This window comes from Silurus meridionalis, chromosome 9, assembly GCF_014805685.1.
Source record: "Silurus meridionalis isolate SWU-2019-XX chromosome 9, ASM1480568v1, whole genome shotgun sequence".
NCBI classification, from domain to species: domain Eukaryota; kingdom Metazoa; phylum Chordata; class Actinopteri; order Siluriformes; family Siluridae; genus Silurus; species Silurus meridionalis.
Genome location: NC_060892.1, coordinates 528,990 through 551,245, shown reverse-complemented (window position 1 = coordinate 551,245; position 22,256 = coordinate 528,990). Strand labels below are relative to the sequence as shown.

The following is a 22,256-nucleotide window of genomic DNA, read 5'->3' as shown; positions in this document are numbered from 1 at the left end:
TCACCCAGGTGTATGTTTGTAACGTTTCAAATCTAAAATGAACAAAGTTAATGAAAGCTTTCAGAGGCTCATTTAGAAATTCGAGTGCAGATTAAACTCCTACAGAGCGACACACAAATTTAATGTCTTAATATATTTACAGTAAAAAAAGGCTAACTATACCTTGTGCTATCAGGAGGCATCTTTCATACCTTTAGGATCTTTTAAAAAGATTTTTATAACATTTTTCCACCACCTTCTACATGATACAAACCAAAGATCAATGAATCGATGCACCATTAGCACAATTACTGAGAATAAACAGAGACAACAGAAAGATTTATTTAAACTATAATATTCAGTTTTTCACAAACATCAGCAAACAAATCCAATTAAAATCATGTATTCTTTTTTTATTACTGTTTTGTTTCAGGATGATTTTTTTCTTCAATTGTATAATTCTTAATTTAAAGGTAATAAATGTCCATTTTCACCCATATACCCCAGAGAACTGGTGGCTCAGTGGATTAAAATAGACTTTTATTAGGATAGAGTTGAGATTTTAATTCCCAGCACCACCAAACTGCCACTCAGGGGCCCTTGAGCAAGGCCCCTAACCCTTAATGATATAGTTGTAGGTGACTCTGGATAATGGTGTCTGCCAGCGGATGTAAATATAAACAGAGTTGAACATGGAGAGATGTTTTTGCACCGTATTCTGTGCACTGATGCTCTGTGTGATCTCCTGAACCAGAGCTGACTGGTTTCTGCAGAACACCAGGGTCTCAGCACACGGCCGTCCACTTGTTCTGCGTCAGGATCGGTTTTTACCCGGGTGTTAAGTGCTACGGGTTCTAAAGCTAAAACTCTGCAACAATAACGGGTCCAAGTCACAATAACAGAAAATCATGTGCTCATATTTTAATGCTACGATTTACACACAAATTTACATACAAATAAATAAAACAAGTTAAAAAATTAATACATCATAAGAGTTTAAAAGTAACAGTGTGACGCAGCAGGACAGAAAAGTACAGGATAAACTACTACATTTACATACGACTGAGAAGAATCTTTTCCTTCAGGCACATGAAGAAGCACTGTGATGGAGAACCTGGCAAAGCGTTCACATTCACTCCTCTCAAGGTTTCTGTCGAGATGCCAGAAAAAAGCCGTCACACTTATTCAGAATGCGGTTCACACCTGGAACGGAGTCTGTTTGATAGACTCGTATCTGTACTTTATATCGCAGAATTCTGCTTCTCACAAGCGTCTCTCAGTATCGCAGGATCCACAGTTCTCTTCCTGCACAGAAACAAATATTCATACATTACAGATCCAATGGCGCTCTCTCGCTCTTTTTGTATATTAGTATATATATATTTATATAGATATTAAGATATATTGTCTGTACTGTTTTCTGTTCGGTTTGATAACATTTCCTCTGTAAATCTACAGCCGTGTACATGTACATGCTGCTGGTGTTTGAGACTGAGACAGGAATAGTCTGTGTGTGTGTTTTCTCCTCTGGTGCTCCTACGCTAATCCGAGCCGCATGTACGACCAACAGCTTTCACAACCAACACACGGATACCGTGTACCAGAACGACCCGGAGCGCAGCATGAGGACAGACGTGTGTCCTCGTACACGGAGCCCAACACAACAGTACTCCAGAGAAAAGAGGCTTATGATAGGAGTGAACATACACACAGGACCCTGTCTACCAGACCCAGCCAGCTCCACACACACACACACACACACACACACACACACACACACACACACACACACCGCCCTGGAACGGCGTTAACCACGAGACGAGAACGCTGCTGACTCGTAAAAGCCAAAGACTCCATGTTAGTGTGAGCAGCGTTACTGTGAAAAGCTTCAAACTCAACCACTACTTTTACTATTCTTGCTACAGACTCACCACTGTGCACTTCACCACGATCTCTCAGGTTCCTGCCTGCTGTCACACACTAGACATGCGATAAGATCCTTCCTAGTAATGGTGAACTGACCATGTGCAATAGAAGATACACTAATTCAATAATATAATATCATGAAAGAGTTCATAACGGATTAACTGTGCGCTTGTAGAGTTTCCGACTGTTATTTCCTGACTTTAACAGATTATACATATATAAAGTCTATAAATAATTATAGCTGCTTTTTATAGAAATGTTTACTTTTCAGATGATATATTTGTAACTATGTAAGTGTCAATAGCACCAAAAATGTCTGATAAAAAATAAACACTACAGAAAACACTTTAGTGCTCTTCAGGACACACACATATAATCCTATAATCACATTATATATACAGATCAGGAGTGTAACGGTACACGTGCTCGTACAGAACCGATTCAATACGGGGCTTGGGGTTCGGTGCACACGTGTACCAAATGCAGTCCTTTTTACATAGAAACAATCCGAGTTCACTCACAACGTATTCAGTGGCAAACCACAAGATTGTTTAGTCTCCGTCTCGCACTTTGAGTGCACTTTTATTTATTTTTTTTAATATACAAACCAATGCCAGAGGTATAAAACAAAAACTACAGTTAGAGCAGTGACGCTGTGGCTACTCACTCTACTGGAAATACATCTGTACACATCTGTACAACCCAAAAGGTGTTTGACAAATGTAAACTAATTACATTTATCCAATTATTTAGTTTAATTTAATAATTTATTACATACCAATTTAATCAATATAATAAAGTGTATTGCATTAATTTGATGTATTCCTTTTTTATATATAAAATAATCACCAGGGAAAAAAAGTCAAAATCCACATTGTAAAATAACAAATCACACAGAAACTGAACAGAACAAACCAAAAGCCTGATGAATCTCATCCTGAAACACACACACTTCCTGTTAGCTCAGAACTGTGACTGTGGTAAGAAATTAATACACTGATATATAAAAATGATTGTAAGGTTCTGGAAATGTTCTTTTATTTCCACAAGACGAACCCTCAGGAGTGAATTTCCCACGGACTCAGACTGTAGCCTGAATGTCTGTTTAATGTAAATAAAAGCATGTGTCAGTCGGCAGCACTAACCTTGATTTAACCTTGCTTTAACCTTGCTTACAGAGTCCCATAGGTCATGATGATGTGGAAGAATCGTGTGATGGAGGGTCACTGTGATTAGATGCAGGTTTCACACCACTAAAGCAGCATGCGTTGGTCAGAAAAGAAAATTACGCAACTGAAAAAGCTGAATTTGTGCAGAAAATAAAAACAGAAAGATAAGAAGCAGAATGAAGTGAAATGCTGCAGTAACTGGAGGACTGAGCGCAGCTCCCAGCAGAACAGTGGAAAATAACACAACCAGCACAAACGAAACAAACAGACACTTCAGTATGAAGTATGAAGTACCTGCGTCCTTGAGCACCGCTGATCTGCTCCTTCATTATGATGGCTTGCTTTAATAATCCATCGATATGTTTAAAACAGAGGCTGCTGTTGGCCATGCTCTTCACTGCACTGCGCAAGAAACAAGCAAATCACATCACACACAATGAATGGATGTTTGATGTTTGATCTGGACTGTAGGTGAGGAACTCGTACCTGCAGGCGTACTCCACAGTATAAATGGCTCCCTGGCTCTGTTCCTCCCAGCTCTGCATGTCCGTCTACAGAACATTACCACACAGAAAATATTTAATAACATACAAACACAAGAGAGTGGTGAAGAAATGCTCCTATACGTCAGGAGTCGAGAACAGTGGCTGGGTGTTGGAGACTCGACCGAACCTGCTCTTTCAGCTCGTATAACCAGCAGTGGTGATTAGATAGATATGATAGATTAGACAGATAAATTAGATCTTTATTGCCATTGCATGGTACACTTTTGATAAATTCTGACCACTGCCACTGACCACACTGACCAGGAACAGCCCACACTAGCTGCAGTTTTGGAGACGCTCTCACCCAGTCGTCTAGACGGCACATTTTTCCTGCTTCTAACATCAACTTTGAGGACAAAATGTTCACCTGCTGCCCGATCAATAAATCCACCCATTAACAGGAGCCATGATGAAGATCATCAGTGCTCTTTACTTCACTGCTCAGAATGTTATACTGTGGAGAAATATGAGATTTATAAACGTACAATATGAGACACGTACAATGGTAGAACATTGTTCTGTGAACTGTAGAGCTGAGAGGAGCTCAGCGTGGTCACTAAACTCTGCTCAAATTTACTAAATGTTTTTATTCCAAGTCCCAGGTTCACTTCTTTATATCATTCATTTTTTATTAGTTATGCACTCAAACAAATCCAAATATCAATCCCTTTATAACACTTTATAACAGCAGATAATCAGATCTGGATGCCAAAGATCATCTTGACAGCAGACACCTTGTCTATTTTACTCTAAGAAACATGTTTAGAGATCATTTAGTGTCGAAATATGGACTAGAAATCAAACAGAAATGAATAAATCAGTAAAAGTCACGTGACCTTATGTTGCACCAGTTCCGGAAGTGATCTCCTCACGTGCTCCTGAAGACGATACAGCGCTATAGACGGTTCATTCGCCAACACGTACATGCTCTCTGTAAACTTATCCGTCACTGTTACACACAAACACAACTCTTTATACACTGCACTTACAAGATACATCTAATATACTTATATAAGATGTACAGAATGATGTTACACCTCAAATATATCCCTGTGAACATCAGTGTACTGACTAATAATAATATCATCTGTTTACATGGCATGTGGCCAAAAAACAGGAACGACTCTCTTTACCTCGCTTTACTTTCAGCTGCATTTCCTGGTCGTCCATTCTGAACAAAAAAGCAGAATATAATTATAAATAATAAAAAACTGTCGCTGTTGTTTTTATGTCTGTACACTTCCTCTATCAGGGTACTGTAGTGTGCACCGGAAATTCCGCTCGTCCTCCAACATCAGTCCGAATAAATAGTTCCTGGGTGTTCGGTGAAAAGCGCTTTGAGCTCGAGATTAAAAGAGGACTTCACTTTTAAACTTTAAAACTTAAACTGCACCAGATTTAATAAATGACTGTTTTATTCTTTAATAAAACGCGTCACAGGTGTGATGGTGTATGTCTTTAAAAAGGTATAAAGAGGCGCTTTTACTTTCACTTTGGTTATAAATCAGGAAATAAACAAGCAATGGTGTAGGAAGTGCAGAAACACGGCACGAGCTCCAGCTGTGCTGAGATCAGACCACCCTTTGTCCATCAGGGGCATGTCTTCATAAATCTCCGAAAATATTTGGATTATTATTAAAAATTATTATTATTTTTATTGCTTCCAGGTTTAATGCGGACAGCAGGTTTGGTTGAAGGCGAGTAATAATATCTACAGGGTTTTATTAGGTTTAGTTTTTAATCACATTTAACCAGTTGTGATAATTAACCTGTGATGGAGGAGAGAAGTGACGGGAGCGCGCTTCATCACTCCGCCACCCTCACCAACAAACAGCGCGGGAACGAGCTCACAGTCCGACCTGCAACTCTGGACAGTAAGAGCTGTTCACAATCCAGAATATACACACACACACACACACACACACACACACACACACACACAAACTCCAAACCATTCCTTTGTTCATCTTTATATCCTGGTCAGGGTTGCAGTAGATCTGGAGTTAATCCCAGGACACATCCTGGATGGGACTTCAGTCTTTTACACTCGATAGGACACCATACTCACACCTATTGGGCAGGTTAACATACAATAAAACCCAGGATTAGCATACACTAGTCTGAATAAAAAAACGAGTCAGTGTTTTTCCAATGCTTAGACAGAACAGTCAGAGGAGTTGATAAAGAGGCTCACCTGTGCTTGCTTATGCCGATTTCTCCAGACCTTTTGTCCTGGAAGTAGAAGCCAGCCATGATGGGTTGGGTTCATTTCTTTCCCAAGAGCAAGGGGGTTAGGTGCGGCCTATTGCCTATGCAAAAGGTAACACAAACATGAGGATCTCTGGGATAAGAGACGACCCACCACACCACCATCAACAAACCTGAGTGAACATGTGAGAGTGAGGAGACGACAGCATCCAAATATCCCAGTTCACCAAACACTCCATATCCATGATCCCTCCAGATCTGTGCCTTTACCTCACAAACACCTACTGACTAAACACTCCACTAAATAAATATGTGTTCAGCCTCGACTTGAACACTGAGACTGTGTCTGAGTCCCAACACTGATTGGAAGGCTGTTCCATAACTGTGGGGTTTATAAGAGAAACATCTGCCCCCTGCTGGAGTCTTCATTATTTGAGGTACCAACAAATAGCCTGCACCTTTTGATCTAAGTAGGCGTGGAGGATCATACTGGTACAGAAGTTCACTCAGATACTGCGGCGTGAGAGCGTTAAGTGCTTTATACGTCAGTAGTAGTATTTTATAATCAGTGTGAGATGTAATTGGGAGCAGTGTAGATGATTAAAACAGGGCTGATGTGATCATATTTTCTAGATCTAGTGAGGACTCTTGCTGCTGCATTCTGAACTAACTGAAGCTTATTTCTGCACTTACTCCAACACCCAGACAGTAAAGCGTTACAGTAGTCTAATCTAGATGTTACAAAAGCATCTACTAGTGTTTCTGCATCCTGTAACGACATCATATTTCTAATTTTAGCAATATTTCTAAGGTGAAAGAAGGAGATCCTGGTGATATTATTCACGTGAGCCTTAAAGGAAAGACTCGGGTCAATAATCACACCAAGGTCTTTGACTGCTGTACACACTGAGACAGAAACACCATCCAGAGATGCTTTGTGAAAATTTACTTCTAGCTGCATGTGGTCCTAGTAAAAGTACTTCCGTCTTATCTGAGTTGAGCAGAAGAAAGTTATTAAGCATCCACTGTCTAATGTCCTTTACACACTTCTCAACATTGTTAAGCTGATCTCTCTCATCTGGCTTTGCTGAAATATACAGCTGTGTATCATCAGCATAGCAATGGAAGCGAATCCCATGTTTATGAATAATTTCACCCAGAGGCAGCAGATAGAAAGAGAAAAGCAGAGGGCCTAAGACAGATCCTTGTGGATCACCAAACTTTACCTCAGAGAGTGTGGAGAACTCACCATTTACATCAACAAACTGATGCCGATCAGTCAAATAAGACCTGAGCCAGGAGAGAGCTGTTCCCTTTATTCCAACAACGTTCTCCAGTCCAGCAAGCAGGAGATGATGATCAATGGTGTGAAAAGCTGCATTGAGGTCGAGCAAAATAAGTAAAGAGACAAAACCCTGATCAGAGGCCAATAACAGGTCATTTACCACCTTAACTAGCGCCGTCTCTGTGCTATGATGAGGCCGAAATCCTGACTGATACATTTCATAAATGTTCTTCCTCAGTAGATGTGAGCAGAACTGCTGTGCTACAACCTTTTCTAGAATCTTGGAGATAAAGGGGAGGTTTGATATTGGACTGTAGTTGGACAGCTGACAGGGTGAAGATCAGGTTTCTTAATAAGGGTGTTGAGGTGGTGCTAATGGAAGAGTTTATTATTTTAAAACAGGTTTAATTACCTCTGGAATGATCTGTTTGAGGAAACTTGTAGGCGAGGGATCGAGAATGCTATTATCGAGAATGCTCTTAATCTCCGTAATTATGGTGTGAGGGGTCAGCATAAGATCCAGGACCTTTGGATTCCGGTGGTGTTTTAGGTGGTGAATGCGCCTGAACCTGGAGGTTCCGTTTATATCATAGCTCTAGTAGATAATTTGGATAAAGTGTCGGCGTGTCAGTGTATACTGCTACCGGAGGAGTCCACATTCTTAGATAAGGTGGACTTGCGTGTCTTGGTACCCAAAACTCCAGAAGCAGGTGGTAGGCCGGTGGCCCAAGGTCCGGTGTTGAAGTGTTCTTCAGTTTCACCAGGTCTAGTGGAGGATATTGAATGGGTAGCACCTGTGCCTTCTGGACCAGCAGGTGTGATACCAGTAAACACTCTTGTTGCTGCTTTGCTGTTTGGTTGTGTGTCTTTTTCTTTTGTTTTGTATGTTTTTTATAAAGGCTGTGGCTGGTGAAGGATTCTTTAAACTCGTGAACTACATGTGTGTTCTCCTTACGGTCCTGTTCCTCAGACATTTTGCTATTAGCTTTGTTTCCAACCTTGATTATTCTGTAATTTATTAGTTCCTTGTATAAGTTGTCTTCCTTTATTGTTTTCTTTTGTGTTTATTTAGACTGACTCTGGGTGGGAGGATAGATTTCATTGCCTGTAGGTGGTGGCATTTTGAGCATGGAGTGGTTTTTCATCTTTTTTTAGATTTTTGTGTGTGTGTGTGTGTGTGTGTGTGCATTGTGTGCTTTTGCTAATCACTCTCTTGCTAGCCTATCCCGCTACAGGTGAGTCGTAGCCGCTTCAGATAGTTTTCGTTGTGTTTGTGTGTATGCTGGGATACAGAGCCATATCGTAACTTCAGACTTCTTTATTTTATTGCAGTGACTAGAATGTTTTATTTGTTTATGTGAGATCAATAAACTCTTTTGAATAATAACAAATGTCTTTGCCATCCATGGTAACGAACCTGTGTGACATTTCTATTTGGTAGTTATTTTCTTTTTCTTTAAAAGAATAGTCGGTTTGCTATAATAAACTTCTTTTCAGTGTTTATTAGTAGTGACACAAAAATCATCTTTCATCTCCCACCAGCTCTCCACACATAGCCAGTACACTTATTGTTCTTCTTTCCTCCCTGGATGTTGGAGGAAGCCAGAAAACCCAGAAAATCCCTGTACATGCACTCACTCGAGGTGTGATTTCACTCACATTCACCTTTATGGCATTTGGCAGAAGCTCTTATTCATACATGGCTGGGATTTAAACTCATGACCTTCAGATCCAAAGTCCAATGCCATAAACACTAAGCTCCCACCTCCCAGGCTTGAAACCTGAGCTGGTGCTGTTACGAGCTTTACAGCAGCTTTTTCATTTTGTCCATGCAGTTTTTCCACAATGTTCATTTATTTGTATTTTTTTCACAGGATTCAGTTCACACACACGATCACATTCATGATATAGTTTGACACACACATGAAAAACATGATCTTATATGAGATGATAAGCAGAAGAAAATCACAGTGATGTGACAGTGAACGAGTGGATGAAAGTTCTGTGGAGTCCAAAAGGGACGTTTGTGTCTGATGTGTAAGAAGGAGAACAGGAGAACAGGAGAGATGATGTGATCAGACTCCCTCACCCCCACACTCACACATGGAGGTGGAAGGTTAATGTTTTGGGGTTGTTTTGGAGCAGGGAAGGTTCCGGAAATTGAAAGGAATCCTGAACCAACACATCTCCCATTCCACACTTCATCACCATGGAGTTCTGTCTGGACTGCAGCTCATTGGAACCAAATTCACCGTACAACAAGACGATGAGACGGGAATTTCCTGCCCAGTCACTGCACCTAAATCCTGTTGAACCGCTCTGGGATGAACTGGTTCACCAGACAGACAGACAGACAGACTCTCTAACTAGTGAACAACTATAAAGAGTTCTACAAGAGGCACAGCAAAGTATTTCAGCTGAAGGTTTGAGAAATGAAGTGTCTGGATGCGGAGAGTGTAAAGCTTGTGTAGTGTAAATGATTTTTTACTGAAAATAAAGTGGAACATTTGGACATTTATAGATTTGTTTGGTCAGAGGAAATCCTCAGACTGTTACATGACCAAGTTTGAAACAAAAGGAACACATGCAAAGATGGACATGTCTCTCAAAAACCATAACACACTTTCCACAAGTTAATGGAACTCAATCATTGTCCTGAATGCTTCAGTATGATCCCATATTTTCGTATTTTCACTGTATTGTATGAAATTAATTACAGATGTTTATCTTCCTTCATTTAATAGATTTGTCTATTCATCAACTAGCAGCTCATGGAGAAATCTCCAAAGTGAGGACACAAGTGGCCAGTGGTAAGCAGCTCAGAGTGTCAGAGACAATCACAGATACGATACAATCTATTTTAACATCAGATTTAAGACATGCATGTTTATTGATTGTTTTTAGACGCCGCTTTACTGAACAGTCAGGATGAACGAGGATTCACAGCACTTATGTGGGCAGCAGCGTTTGGAGAGATCGAAATGGTCCAGTTTCTGCTAGAGAAGGTATGAAAGGTCTTCACGTTGAGTCTTTTGTCTTGGATGTGTTACAAATCCGGGTTGTCTCTCAAATCAGGGTGCTGATCCAAAAACCTTCGCGAGGGAGCGTGAGAGCGCGTTATCCTTAGCCAGTGCAGGAGGATACGCAGACATCGTCCAGATGCTTTTACAGCACAATGTCGATGTCAATTCCTACGACTGGGTGAGTGGAAACCGAACAAAACCGCATCACAGTGTATCATGGATCTGAAAGTGTTTATCCCTCATATACATATTCATATTTATGAACACTTTCGACACAGAACGGAGGGACGCCTCTTCTTTATGCAGTCCGTGGAAATCATATTAAATGCGTCCAAGCTTTACTCCGTAAGTTCATACCTGTTTTATAAACAAATCCTTTTTTACCTGTTATTCCTGCTGGTTTGTAGATCAGGTCCACACTTTTGATGTTTAGACTCATTTTAGGCTAAGAACAAAGTGAAATAAAGATTAATGAGCCGTACATGTGAATCAGAACCAACACACACACACACACCCCACTTGCCATCAAGACAGCAAATATAAGATCTTTTGGGACTATTATATCCATATTCATTATATTATAATATAATAAAGACAGTGTAGATGAGTTGGATTGGAAGATCTCCTGCTCTGACCTCAACTCCAAGCCTCCTCACCTACATCACTTTACTAACACACCTGTAGCTGAAAGAATCTACATTAAATCTAGTGGAACATCTTCCCAGAAAAGTGAAGCTTCTTAAAACGTAAATGGAGAGTAAATGTGAAATGTGATGGTCAGATGTTCACTGTGTGTGTTTAGTAAATGGAGCTGATATTACATTCGAAGCCGATTCTGGATACAGTCCTGTGGCACTCGCTATTGCTCTTGGATACAAAAAAAGTAAGTGTCCTTAATATCTGCAATTTGTTGATAAACATTTTGCTGTGTTCATTTATAGTGCTGAATATTAGAGTTTTCTGATTTATGCCTTTTTTTCTGAACACTTTCAGTGCAAAAGCTGCTTGAGGATCACATACTGCAACTGCTCAAATGATCACACACACACACACTGAGCACACACTGAATACACACTGAACACACACACTGAACACACACACTGAACACACACACGCCTTTTTAAATGCCTTTTTTTAAGCTTTGTAATAAAACTATTACCATACACCTGCCTTTCAAAGCCATTTATGTTTAAAAATGATTTATTGATGAGCAGAAAAATACACTAATGCATACAATTAATACAAAAAAAAGTCTGAAGGTCAAGTCAGGATGATTCTGGTAATTCGTCCTCCACAGAGATGTTGTGCGTTTGCTGTTTTTTTTGTGTTCTGGTTCTCAATTGTTCTCTTTTCCAAACATCACGAAGCTCGTTCTCCGAGGACGTCCAAACAGTAAACTATTATTCTTCCAAAAAAGTCTGTACTGTTTTCAAATACTATTTTAAGCTTCTGCACCAGTGGGGCATTTTGAATGGGAAAACTGTGGGTGAGGAATCAAGGAAAAGAGATCAGCATGGGATGAGTGACTGCTGTGTGCATCGCTGCAGGGTTCTGCAGGTTCCAACAAGTCAATCTGGAGACTTTTTAAGACCCTTTTAAGAGCACAAAGAATCAAATGTAAGACCTTCATCACCACATCAACACACACAATATACAGTATTTTTAGTAATGGGCCTTAAATTCTGTCTGTTTAAACCAAAAGTCTCTAAATTTCACGTCTGTGGTACAGTCCGAGAGATTCGCACCAAAAACTGAAAGCTGATTGGCTGTTAAATGTTGGTCTCATTTGTAGTCGTAATACAGACAAATATATTTGGACCAGCAGAAGAAAAAACTACAACCACCATGAAAACTAACAAACAAAACAATAAGAAAGTGCTGCAGGAGCATCTGAGGGAGCGTTAGAGGTGCTGCTACATGGACATCAGAAAATTAATACCTGGTTTTTAAATATTAGACTTTTATGATTCCAAAAGACTACATCTTCATCAGACTCCACAGTGTCAGATAGTAATCAGACCCCTCACTTTATTCAGTGTTATTTTACAGTCTGATAGTACAATCATTCACTCTGTTTTCTTCTCATGAATCTACACTCAGTCTCCAAACTCAAAAGTGAAAACAGAATTCTATAAATGTCTGTAAATCTTCTGAAAATAACAAACTGAAATATCATGTTCATAAGTATTCAGACAAGAAAATGAGCTCAGGTGCATCCTTTTTCTCCTGATCGTTGCTGAGATGTTTCTACACCTTGACTGGAGTCTACCTGTGGAAAAGGTTATTGATTAGACATGAAAATCCCCCAATCCAGGTGTGTGAAGCGTGTTGTTTCAGAGCCCAAAAGACTCGAGACTGGAACTTCTGCCAAAAGGAACTTTAGGTAATTACTGAGTAAACGACTGAACACTTATGGACATTCCTTTTTAATTAAATATCCAGAAATTTCTAGAATTCTGCGTTCAGTTGGTCATTATGGAGGACTGAGTGTAGACTGATGAGAAATAAATCCTATGATGTGAATGATTGTGGTATCAGACTGCACCAGAGTCTGAATATGTTCTGAATGAACTGAAGATCAAAGAAAATATTCACATTGTTACATTGTTTATTTTCTTTGATCATTTTAAACTTTGAAGGTTTGAATAGTGACCTACAGACACTTCACACTTTTCACTAATAAATTATGTAAATAATAAATATTTTCTCATCATCATGAATCCCAGTGTAACAGATTCATCAGTTACATAAACATGAGAGCTCTGAAACGGGTTTGAAGGATATCTGGGAAGAGTTGTCATCTTCTGGATAGAAGTCCATAATGTGCTCCAGATTCCCATCTTTAATACAACCTGCAGCAGTAGACCACAAAATCCCTGTTAATCTGATACACTCGTGTGTGTGTGTGTGTGTGTGTGTGTGTGTGTGTGTGTGTGTGTGTGTGTGTGTGATTTCTGCATCAGAGAACATTTTGTCAATTTTTCCGTGTTTTGTTCAGTTACTCATCATCATCATCATCATCATCATCATCATCTTCTCTCAGCTCTGGACTGCACCTCATTCTTCTGCCTCTGAGGAACATTTAACCTCTACAACCTGTTTTCAAGCTTTTAAAGTTCTCCTACACAACACCAACTACCACTGCTCCATCCATCCCTCCATCCTCTCCCAGTGCTACATCCATCCCTCTATCCTCTCCCAGTGCTCCATCCATCCCTCCATCCTCTACCACTGCTCCTTCCATCCCTTCATCCTCTCCCACTGCTCCTCTCATCCCTCCATCCTCTACCACTGCTCCTCTCATCCCTCCATCCTCTACCACTGCTCCATCCATCCCTCCATCCTCTACCACTGCTCCTTCCATCCCTCCATCCTCTACCACTGCTCCATCCATCCCTCCATCCTCTACCACTGCTCCTTCCATCCCTCCATCCTCTCCCACTGCTCCTCTCATCCCTCCATCCTCTCCCACTGCTCCATCCATCCCTTCATCCTCTCCCACTGCTCCATCCATCCCTCCATCCTCTACCACTGCTTCACTCATCCCTCCATCTTCTACCACTGCTCCTCTCATCCCTCCATCCTCTACCACTGCTCCACTCATCCTTTCATCCTCTACCACTGCTCCACTCATCCCTCCATCCTCTACCACTGCTCCACTCATCCTTTCATCCTCTACCACTGCTCCACTCATCCCTCCATCCTCTACCACTGCTTCACTCATCCCTCCATCCTCTACCACTGCTCCATCCATCCATCCCTTGATCCTCTACCATTGCGCCACTCATCCCTAAATCCATGACAGTTGCTCCCTGATCCTTTACTAATTCCCTTCACTTTTCCTCATCCCTCCATCTCTCAGGAAGACATGCTTCAAGACTCTTCTTTCTTCTGGCACTGAGGAACTTCCACTTGATGTGTGAAGAACTCTGTTAGTCTTTAAACATCTAAATCTACTACCTCTTTAAGACATTTGCTTGTTTGTTATTGTTCTAATGAACAGCATCAGAATGGATTTATTAATAACTCACTCAGGATAAAGGTGTTGAGTATAAATACTAATAGACACGTGGAAGGAGTCTCCAGTGCCAGTGGTTTGTAATAGAGCAGAGTTTTGGAGGAAATTGTATTTAATTGTCGATAAAGACATGTTGCCTGGTAATTCTTTATTCCTCACTGTATATCTGTATATCACAGCACACACACACACACACACACACACACACACACACACACACACACACACAGCTTCATTGTTTTAGTGCGTGTTCTTCATTACTCTTCATATGTACATGACTACAGTGTGTGAGACCTGCACAGTTAAAGAACAAAATATTCAGGAGTCAAATTAAACCTTCTAACTTGCACGTTTTGCCTGAAAATCCTCCCTGGAACTGCAGTTTTAGCTCAGATGCTCTGACAGGAACAGGAAACTCCAGGAGAACCCACTGACACTCCCCCTGAAGAACAGAAGATAAAATGACAATAACACAACCATGTTGTCTGACACATGTTCTGAAGATCAGAACCTATTTTCAGTGTGCTGTGAATAATGAACGTGTGAATAACTTAATGGATCAGAGCCACATTTGATCACATGGGAGAAGAAAAGGCAGATGATTACTGTATACTCTGGGACAGGTGTAGGACACTGAATGAAAATCAGGACATTCATCCTGGACGTTCCATAGAGAGACAAGAGCGTATCAAAAACAAGTCGTATTGAAAAGTTTCATGTGACACAGATCCGGTCACTTTCACCGAATGTCCTCCTTCAGACCATTAGAACCTGGCAGTAGAAGTCTGTATCGACGGTGTGAAACCTGGGGACAAATTCTCGAAACACAATCCCACGAATGTGGAAAAAGACGATGAGAATGCCATTGGTGGAGCTGTCACGTCTTTTTAGGTCGTGGAGATGATGTGATCTTTCACTGTGAAGACTGTTGCTTCGTCTCAGATGATCTCACATGATCTCGATTTATTTTGTGATGAGTTTTTAGGGACAGGTTTGTTTTGGAAGTGGTTTATAGTCCTGATGTTTCCCAACACGTTGTTGTGTTTAAGTGCTACAGAGGGTGCAACAGAAATTCATCTCCATCTAAAGATCTTCAGTTTTTACTCGTGTTCAACTCTCTCACGTTCACATCTGTACACAAATAACTTCCAAAACTTCAACATCCATAATAACGATCACTAATAAGTCAATAAATAAGGAAATGTGATGTTTCAGGATTGAGGTGTTCTTGAAACATGTCGAAATGATTGTGAAACCGTGAATCAACTGTTTTAATAAATGATACAAAACTAAACAAATGTATTCACAAACCTTTCAGGTCAGATACCACACTTCCAGATCCATGATTAGCAGTGATGGGAATATTTAAAGAACACTGAAGAACTGAAACCCAAACTTCTACTGTTCTTTCACTTATAACATTCAGCTATAAATGTTCACAGCGGGACACTTCTGAGAGCTGAAAGAAGTCTAGATTTGGGAAGATGTGTGTATTTGTTGATAATAAAGTTTTCAGCAGTGCTTCATTACCTGGTCAGAGCTCCAGCAGCTCTCCTCACTGCTATCAAACATCAGCTTCTTCCCAAACTGCTTCACATCTCTGTTTAGCACTGAGCTAACCCTGTCAAACACAAGTCACACTGAATTCACACTGTATTTCACTGAATCGTCGATCAAACATGAGCCACTTCTGTACCTGCACTGAGTCTTATTACAGATCAGAGTCTCCGCCATGCTGCAGTCTGCTATTGATGTATCGATACCGAACGAGCCGACTCTAAGAGCCGATTCTTTGTAGCGACCGAGAAGAGCCGACTCCCGCCGGGAAGAGCCGAATCTTTAGCCGCTCCTGCTCATATCTGATAAGAATCCACGCAGGTTGGCAAAGGTGGGACTTTATTTAGATAAATAAATAATCACGGAGAGGAAAAATCAGCATTAACGTCAGCTGATAACATCTGAGACGACGTGATCACGAAAAAAAACAAATATACGACGATGCATTGATTCATAAAACTTCTGTACATAATGGCGTTTATTTATTAGATTTATTTGCTGTGGTTCTGCGGGTTTTTGTTTTTGGAACGAAAAAAATTCATAAAAATAAGGCTTTTATGAAAACACAATAAAATTTCTAGCCAGCACAAACAATTGATAATTATAATTTCTCAATTATGCTGAAATAGAAGGCCCGAGTGATACTAAATGAAGAGTCATTTGGGTGCTATTTGGGAGCCGGCTCTTCTAATGGAGCCGAGCCAAAAGAGCCGAATCTTTGAAAGAGCAGGACCTCCCACCATAACAGCCTTGAACACCCAAGTGCCGGAAACCAAGCCGGCTGTTTTTACGACATTATCATCGTTTTCACTACCTGCCGCTAGATGTCAGTATCGCATTTTAGACTAAAACGTGTTTTCAAATCTAATTTTATTTGTAACATACACACACATACAGGGTACGACATGCATGAAAAAAATAAACAAAGAAAAAGAAGGCAGATAAATACAGTATAAAACTATATATATATATATATATATATATATATATATATATATATGAGAAAAAAAGGTGAATATACAAGGTATGCTTATGGCAGTAAACAGTAAATCAGAAAAAACATGCATACGGAATCTTTTAGACGCAGTTATTTAATTTATTATTATAATCAATTTAAGTTTAAATGTTTCTATGCTAATTATCATATTTAACTCGTGACTTCAATGAAAATAATAATTCTTCTTCTTTCGGCTTCTCCCATTAAGAGTCTCCACAGAGGATCATGCGTCTCCATCCCCCCCTGTCCTCCCCCATCTGCCTCTTTCACACCAACTACCTGCATGTCTCCACTCACCACATCCATAAACCTCCTCCTTGGTCTTGCTCTTTTCCTCCTTCCTGGTGTCTCCATCCTCAGCATTCTCCTACTGATATACCCCATGTTCCTCCTATGCACATGTCCAAACCATCTCAATCTTACCTCCCTCACCTTGTCTCCAAAATGTCCTACATGCACTGTCCCTCTAATAAACTTATTTCTAATCCTGTCCATCGTCGTCACTCCCAACGAACATCTCAACATCTTCAGCTCTGCTACCTCCAGCTCCACCTCCTGTCTTTTACTCAATGCCACTGTCTCTAATCCATACAACATCTCAGGTCTCACCACAGTCCTATAAACTTTCCCTTTCACTCTCACAGATACTCTTCTATCACAAATCACTCCTGCTATCACTCTTCTCCACCCACTCCACCCTGCCTGCACTCTTTTCTTCACTTCTCTAACACACTTTCCATTACTCTGCACTGTTGACCCCAGGTACCTGAACTCCTCCACCTTCTCCACCTCTTCTCCCTGCAACCGCACTCCTCCACTGCCCTCGCTCTCATTCACACACATGTACTCTGTCTTACTCCCACTGACTTTCATTCCCCTTCTCTCCAGCGTGTACCTCCACCTCTCCAGGATCTTCTCCACCTGCTCCCCACTCTCACCACAAATCACAATATCATCCACAAACATCAAAGTTCACAAAGACACCTGTCAGACCTCGTCCTTCAATCTGTCCATCACCACTGCAAACAGGAAAGGGCTCAGAGCCGATCCTTGATGCAGTCCAACCTTCACCCTGAACCAGTCTGTCGTTCCATTTAGACTGAACACTGTATGGAACAAAAGGACCCCAAACCTGTGAGGTGCCAATACTACACAGTGGTGTAATCAAAGACCCAGAAGGTCCAAACTCATAAGATTCACAGCATACTTATCTTCTCCACCCTTTACAAGGTATTCGAGAAATGTTTACGATTCCTCTTAAAACCATTTTTGTTTCTGCTCATTGAATTGTTTAAATTGTAGAAAGCTTTCTGGGTTTAAAATACATTGTTTCTAAACTGCACTTATCTGAGATGTAGTCAGAAGATACTGCATGTGTCTCTGAGCCTTCATGAACTTTGCATTTGTCACAGTTAGAGCTCATGTCTGGGTGTATTTTTAGGAAGCTACTTTAAATTGGAGTGGAGAGTGACAAGCAGACATGGTAGAAGACTGCACTTGTCTAAGAATGGCATCCAACAAGGCTAAGCCCAGATCCTGTTCCCAAACTGTTTTGATCTTTTGGAAAGAAGTTCTTGTCAGCCACCATGTGAGATTGTATATATTAGTTACTGGTCACGGGAGCATAAAAATAAAGTTATCAGTAAGACCACTTGCATATTCAGATGGTTCTGGACTCTTCTCACTACAGTGTATATTGTGTATATTGTGTTGCTGTAAAGGGCAGTGACATGAGAGACATGAGAGATACGAGAAGACTGCTGATGGAAAACTACATCAACACAAATAACTGCTCTTTGTTGAGCAGAATATCATCTCAGAATGAGGAGAACACCAAATCACCAGGCAGCTGAGCTGATGGAAGCCCTCTAAAAGTAGAACATTAAAGTTAGCACTCTAATGGTAGAAGTTAAAAGGTAAAACTTTAAACGTAGCACTTTAAAGGTAGATATTTAGAGGTAGCACTTTAAAGGCAGCAAAGCCTCAGTGTATGTATTGGTTTTCTTTACTCCACCACTGGATGGTAAATCTGCTTTAATTGTTCTCTTTTTTTTTACACACCTCTTTACATTAACACACTTTATTTGACTCACTTGGCATTTTGTTGATTCAGGTTTGCTTGAGCAGGAGAATGGAATTGCGGTATTGCAGCCCTCCAGCACTGCAGCCGTATAACGCATTAGTCCCTAACTGCTATTGAAGTTATGCCACACTGCACATTATAGTTTGCTTCCTTCCTTTAATAAACTCTGTATTCTCATCTTATCAGCTCATTACTGAACTTTGTAAGAGTTTAGAATCGGTGTGTTGGAGAGATCAATGTGCAGTGTGTAGAGCTGAGCTGAATACTGAACACTGCTGGGACTAACACTGTTTAATCAGGTTTGTATATCACTCAGACCTACACATTTTATATATATCATGAACAAGATTCACAATCCTAGAATATGGAGTCCCTCAGTCCCAGGCAGGGGTCCCTCTAGTGTTTCTGTGAGGGCCACATAAGTTTTCCTTTCTTTAATAAAGGGCAGGTTTGGTCTGTAACAGAAAACTACTTGTCTCTGTAGAAGGTTTCAAGTCAAATGAAGCTTTTATTGCTGTTTATATCTGATGCACAGTGAGAAGAAAGAACGTTTTTCCAGGAGCCTGGTGCTACATACATGAAGAGATTGTACTTTTAAACATGTATACTTCTGTATAGCAGCAGCTGGTGGCAGAAATGTGTGTGTGTGTGTGTGTGTGTGTGTGTGTGTGTGTGTGTGTGTGTGTGTGTGTGCAGATTGTATTGTTTCTTGACAGATGAGTCAAACAGTCATTTATATGCATAGAACATAAAAACACTCATTTGTTCACCATTTTGTCATCATTTATGTTTTTGTTTGTTTTGTCGAATCGTGTTGGTTGATGGTGACGTTAACAAATAATTAAGAGAAATTTTAGTCAGAAATCCAACCTTTATTATCAAATGCAGATATGATATGAGTAAAACATATATAATTTATTAACATTCTTAAATATTACTCTGAATATGTTCCACATGTAGGGGCCGTAGTTTGGACCCCTGCTCTGGGCTTTGGTGTCTGTAGTTTGTGATTAAAGTGACATCACACATGACTGAGATTACTGCAGTCATTTTCACCATAATCTCAGAACAGCCAGTAAACACTAACGTCATGAAGAAGAAAAGACACAAATCAACTATTTTGGAGCTGCAAGTTTTAGTCTGTTTAAGTTTGGAGGAAACTCAGACTGCTAACACAACCTTTAAACCATGCTGACAGAGCAGCTTCCATCTCTACTGACCAGCTGGAACATTACCCCGGCTGTTGTGAAGCAGATCCACACTATAAATTAGAGCCATATGGTTCCTGAATTACATCTTTTCTGTGCTATATTTTAGTTTTTCTGCTGTACTACTTGGTTCTCAGTGCATGTTCTTGGACTGTTCCAGATCTGATATATAGTGCACAGAATAGTTTGCTGTTTTGTGAACAGAATCCCATCACCCTGGTATGTCTCATGTATGCCCTTGGTGCTGAAGAGTTCTGCTTCATTTTGAACAAGCTTTCTAATTAAGGCATTAAGAAGCAAAGTGCTTGCACAATATGCTTGGCTGCCTCCATTACAGCGCACAATCATTTGTAATTTATTCGTTTACAACAGCAGGAAGCCGATTGTAGGCCTCTTTTTCTCCCTGAGTTTATGGTTTGCAGTGTAGGCATCCATTAGGCTGTTTACTATAATGAAGGGAGTTGTAGACATGTTAGCCTGTGCACTAAATAACTACCGAGAGCGATGGATGGATGGAGAAAGAAAGATTGACAGGAAGATGAAACGTACCGATAGTGTTGATATTGCCTCCATTGGTACCATCAGTGCATTCAGACTTTCCGATAGTGGCTCTGATTTTGCACTGTGTGGAATTAGATATTAAGCCTCTTATATAAAGTCATTAAATGTTTTTTTCATGTGTTGCTGTATAAAGCCACTGCTTGCTGCAGAATACTGGAAGCCCATCTGTTTTTTTATTCAGGGGTTTCTTAAACATGAGCTTCAGGGTGTTGAGATGAGACTGCAGTTCAGTAAACGGCTGACCTGAGCATCTCACTCAAGTTAATGGCTCTCCATTTCGCAGGATCTTTGTCATCATGATGTGCTGTGGAGTTTGGACCCCTCAGGCTATTGGTTCTACAGAGTAAAAGGTACATGCATCAGCACGGTTTATGAAGTGTGACTGGTTCCACTTAGAAGTGCACCAGTGTGACAGTGAAACTGCCAAAGAGGCAACATGCTACAGGATCAGCCTGGTCTAAGTCTTTCAGTGAGAGAAAAAAGTCTCTAAACCTGAAGAAATACGTTAACAATTTAACCTCTGCAGATGAGAAGACATTCTTTACCGCACATTATTTCATTATTTCATTTATACAAATGAGCAGCTGAGAGTTGAGGGCCTTGCTCAGGGGCCCATCACTGGCAGCTTGGCAGCGCTTGGATTTGACCTCACAACCTTCTGATCAGAAATCCAACACCTCATAACTTCAATTAAAATAAATTTCACATGTCCAGCACTTTGACAGAAATCTGTATCTGTACAGAAACAAATAGATGTAATGTAATTTGTAATCTAATAAACATTTTACAATCATAAATGTTTCTCTAATTGAGGAGCCACAGCTGATGGTGCTGAGGGAAACGATATTATCAGGAAGAAACCTTAAGAGGAACCAGACTCAAAAATCAACTTGGTGACACCAAATATATAACCAAATAAATACATGGTGATTGTAGTCCTAAACCATTGTTAAATTACAGTCCAAATCCATTCATATGGTTCTTGAGTTCCACAGGAACCTCATGGAGCTCTAGGAGGCTCTTGTGGAGCTGTCCTCAGCAGCTCAGAGATGAAGAGAACTCCATGCAGAGGTTGGGCATCAGGATGAATCAGGTAGAACTTGACACTTAAACACAGCTGGACCTCAACATAAAAATAAACAGATTTAATTTAAATGTGTATTTTCTTTAATTAATTATTTTAATAAATCATTAATGGCATTAATAGAGCAGGTACGTAGTTTAATTAAATAAAACTATACACGTTTCATGATGAAAATGATTAATGATGAACAGAATACTGAGTAGAAAAAAAAACACGTTTTTCTTCTTTGTATTTTAGATTTAAAGGCCATCTGTCCATTCCTAATTATATTCCATCCGTATGTGTAAGTTTGTCTTTTCTTCTCTGAGTCTTGAAGAATGAAGGACAAAAGACTTTGTATTTAATGATTTCATTCTAACAAGCTGCAGTTTTCTGTCTTAGAAACTCCAGAAGAAAGTGAATAAATCTTCAGTGCAGCTGCAGAACTGTTACTATACATGGATAAAAATACATCCTGATCTTTAATACATATAGACGTGTAAATGTCGGCAAATTGTTTGTGTAATAGTGCAGTAAACGTAGTTTATTTTTATTTATGTAAATGTCATTTTTAATATTTCTATGTAAGTGTGTTCCTTCACTTTTTAACACCCACATCCTGTACATTTCCTTT

The 22,256-nt window shown here is 40.1% G+C and overlaps 3 protein-coding genes across 6 annotated transcripts; 1 reads left to right on the top strand and 2 right to left on the bottom strand.

Moving 5' to 3' along the window:
* Positions 1 to 885: 885 nt before the first annotated feature.
* Positions 886 to 5,501, bottom strand: borcs8 (BLOC-1 related complex subunit 8). 4 transcript variants are annotated; one of them, XM_046857643.1, is made up of 7 exons: positions 5,389 to 5,495; positions 4,753 to 4,790; positions 4,456 to 4,568; positions 3,561 to 3,625; positions 3,369 to 3,476; positions 3,051 to 3,158; positions 886 to 1,284 (listed from the first exon to the last, which is right to left on the bottom strand). In XM_046857643.1, the coding sequence occupies exons 1-6, from the start codon at positions 5,424 to 5,426 to the stop codon at positions 3,095 to 3,097; spliced, it is 426 nt and encodes a 141-aa protein (XP_046713599.1). In that variant the 5' UTR covers positions 5,427 to 5,495; the 3' UTR covers positions 886 to 1,284; positions 3,051 to 3,094. The 4 variants fall into 4 exon arrangements, with proteins under 4 accessions (XP_046713599.1, XP_046713601.1, XP_046713600.1 ...); XM_046857645.1 differs by lacking the exon at positions 5,389 to 5,495 and adding an exon at positions 4,889 to 5,016; XM_046857644.1 differs by lacking the exon at positions 3,051 to 3,158 and having other exon boundaries at positions 5,389 to 5,501.
* Positions 5,355 to 11,317, top strand: rfxank (regulatory factor X-associated ankyrin-containing protein). Its single transcript, XM_046857642.1, has 7 exons — positions 5,355 to 5,493; positions 9,857 to 9,922; positions 10,017 to 10,117; positions 10,188 to 10,313; positions 10,414 to 10,480; positions 10,938 to 11,018; positions 11,129 to 11,317. Exons 1-7 carry the CDS (start codon positions 5,394 to 5,396, stop codon positions 11,170 to 11,172), a joined length of 585 nt encoding a protein of 194 aa, XP_046713598.1. The 5' UTR covers positions 5,355 to 5,393; the 3' UTR covers positions 11,173 to 11,317.
* Positions 11,318 to 15,986, bottom strand: LOC124391217 (nuclear receptor 2C2-associated protein). Its single transcript, XM_046857647.1, has 5 exons — positions 15,850 to 15,986; positions 15,684 to 15,774; positions 14,490 to 14,595; positions 12,920 to 12,987; positions 11,318 to 11,617 (listed from the first exon to the last, which is right to left on the bottom strand). Exons 1-5 carry the CDS (start codon positions 15,885 to 15,887, stop codon positions 11,495 to 11,497), a joined length of 426 nt encoding a protein of 141 aa, XP_046713603.1. The 5' UTR covers positions 15,888 to 15,986; the 3' UTR covers positions 11,318 to 11,494.
* Positions 15,987 to 22,256: the final 6,270 nt, after the last annotated feature.

Excerpts from the sequence above, each read along its gene's own strand:
- LOC124391217 (XM_046857647.1), bottom strand. The coding sequence starts at position 15,887 with ATGGCGGAGACTCTGATCTGTAATAAGACTCAGTGCAG. Across the intron at positions 15,775-15,849 it reads TGTAATAAGACTCAGTGCAG|GGTTAGCTCAGTGCTAAACA; the intron begins GTACAGAAGTGG and ends TGTGTTTGACAG. Across the intron at positions 11,618-12,919 it reads AAGATGACAACTCTTCCCAG|AGTTTTCCCATTCAAAATGC; the intron begins ATATCCTTCAAA and ends TTCCTCACCCAC.
- rfxank (XM_046857642.1), top strand. The coding sequence starts at position 5,394 with ATGGAGGAGAGAAGTGACGGGAGCGCGCTTCATCACTCCGCCACCCTC. Across the intron at positions 10,118-10,187 it reads TCCAGTTTCTGCTAGAGAAG|GGTGCTGATCCAAAAACCTT; the intron begins GTATGAAAGGTC and ends CTCTCAAATCAG. Across the intron at positions 10,314-10,413 it reads ATGTCAATTCCTACGACTGG|AACGGAGGGACGCCTCTTCT; the intron begins GTGAGTGGAAAC and ends CTTTCGACACAG.
- borcs8 (XM_046857644.1), bottom strand. The coding sequence starts at position 5,426 with ATGAAGCGCGCTCCCGTCACTTCTCTCCTCCATCACAG. Across the intron at positions 4,569-4,752 it reads GCAGCTGAAAGTAAAGCGAG|TGACGGATAAGTTTACAGAG; the intron begins GTAAAGAGAGTC and ends TGTGTGTAACAG. Across the intron at positions 3,626-4,455 it reads CGGAACTGGTGCAACATAAG|ACGGACATGCAGAGCTGGGA; the intron begins GTCACGTGACTT and ends AATGTTCTGTAG.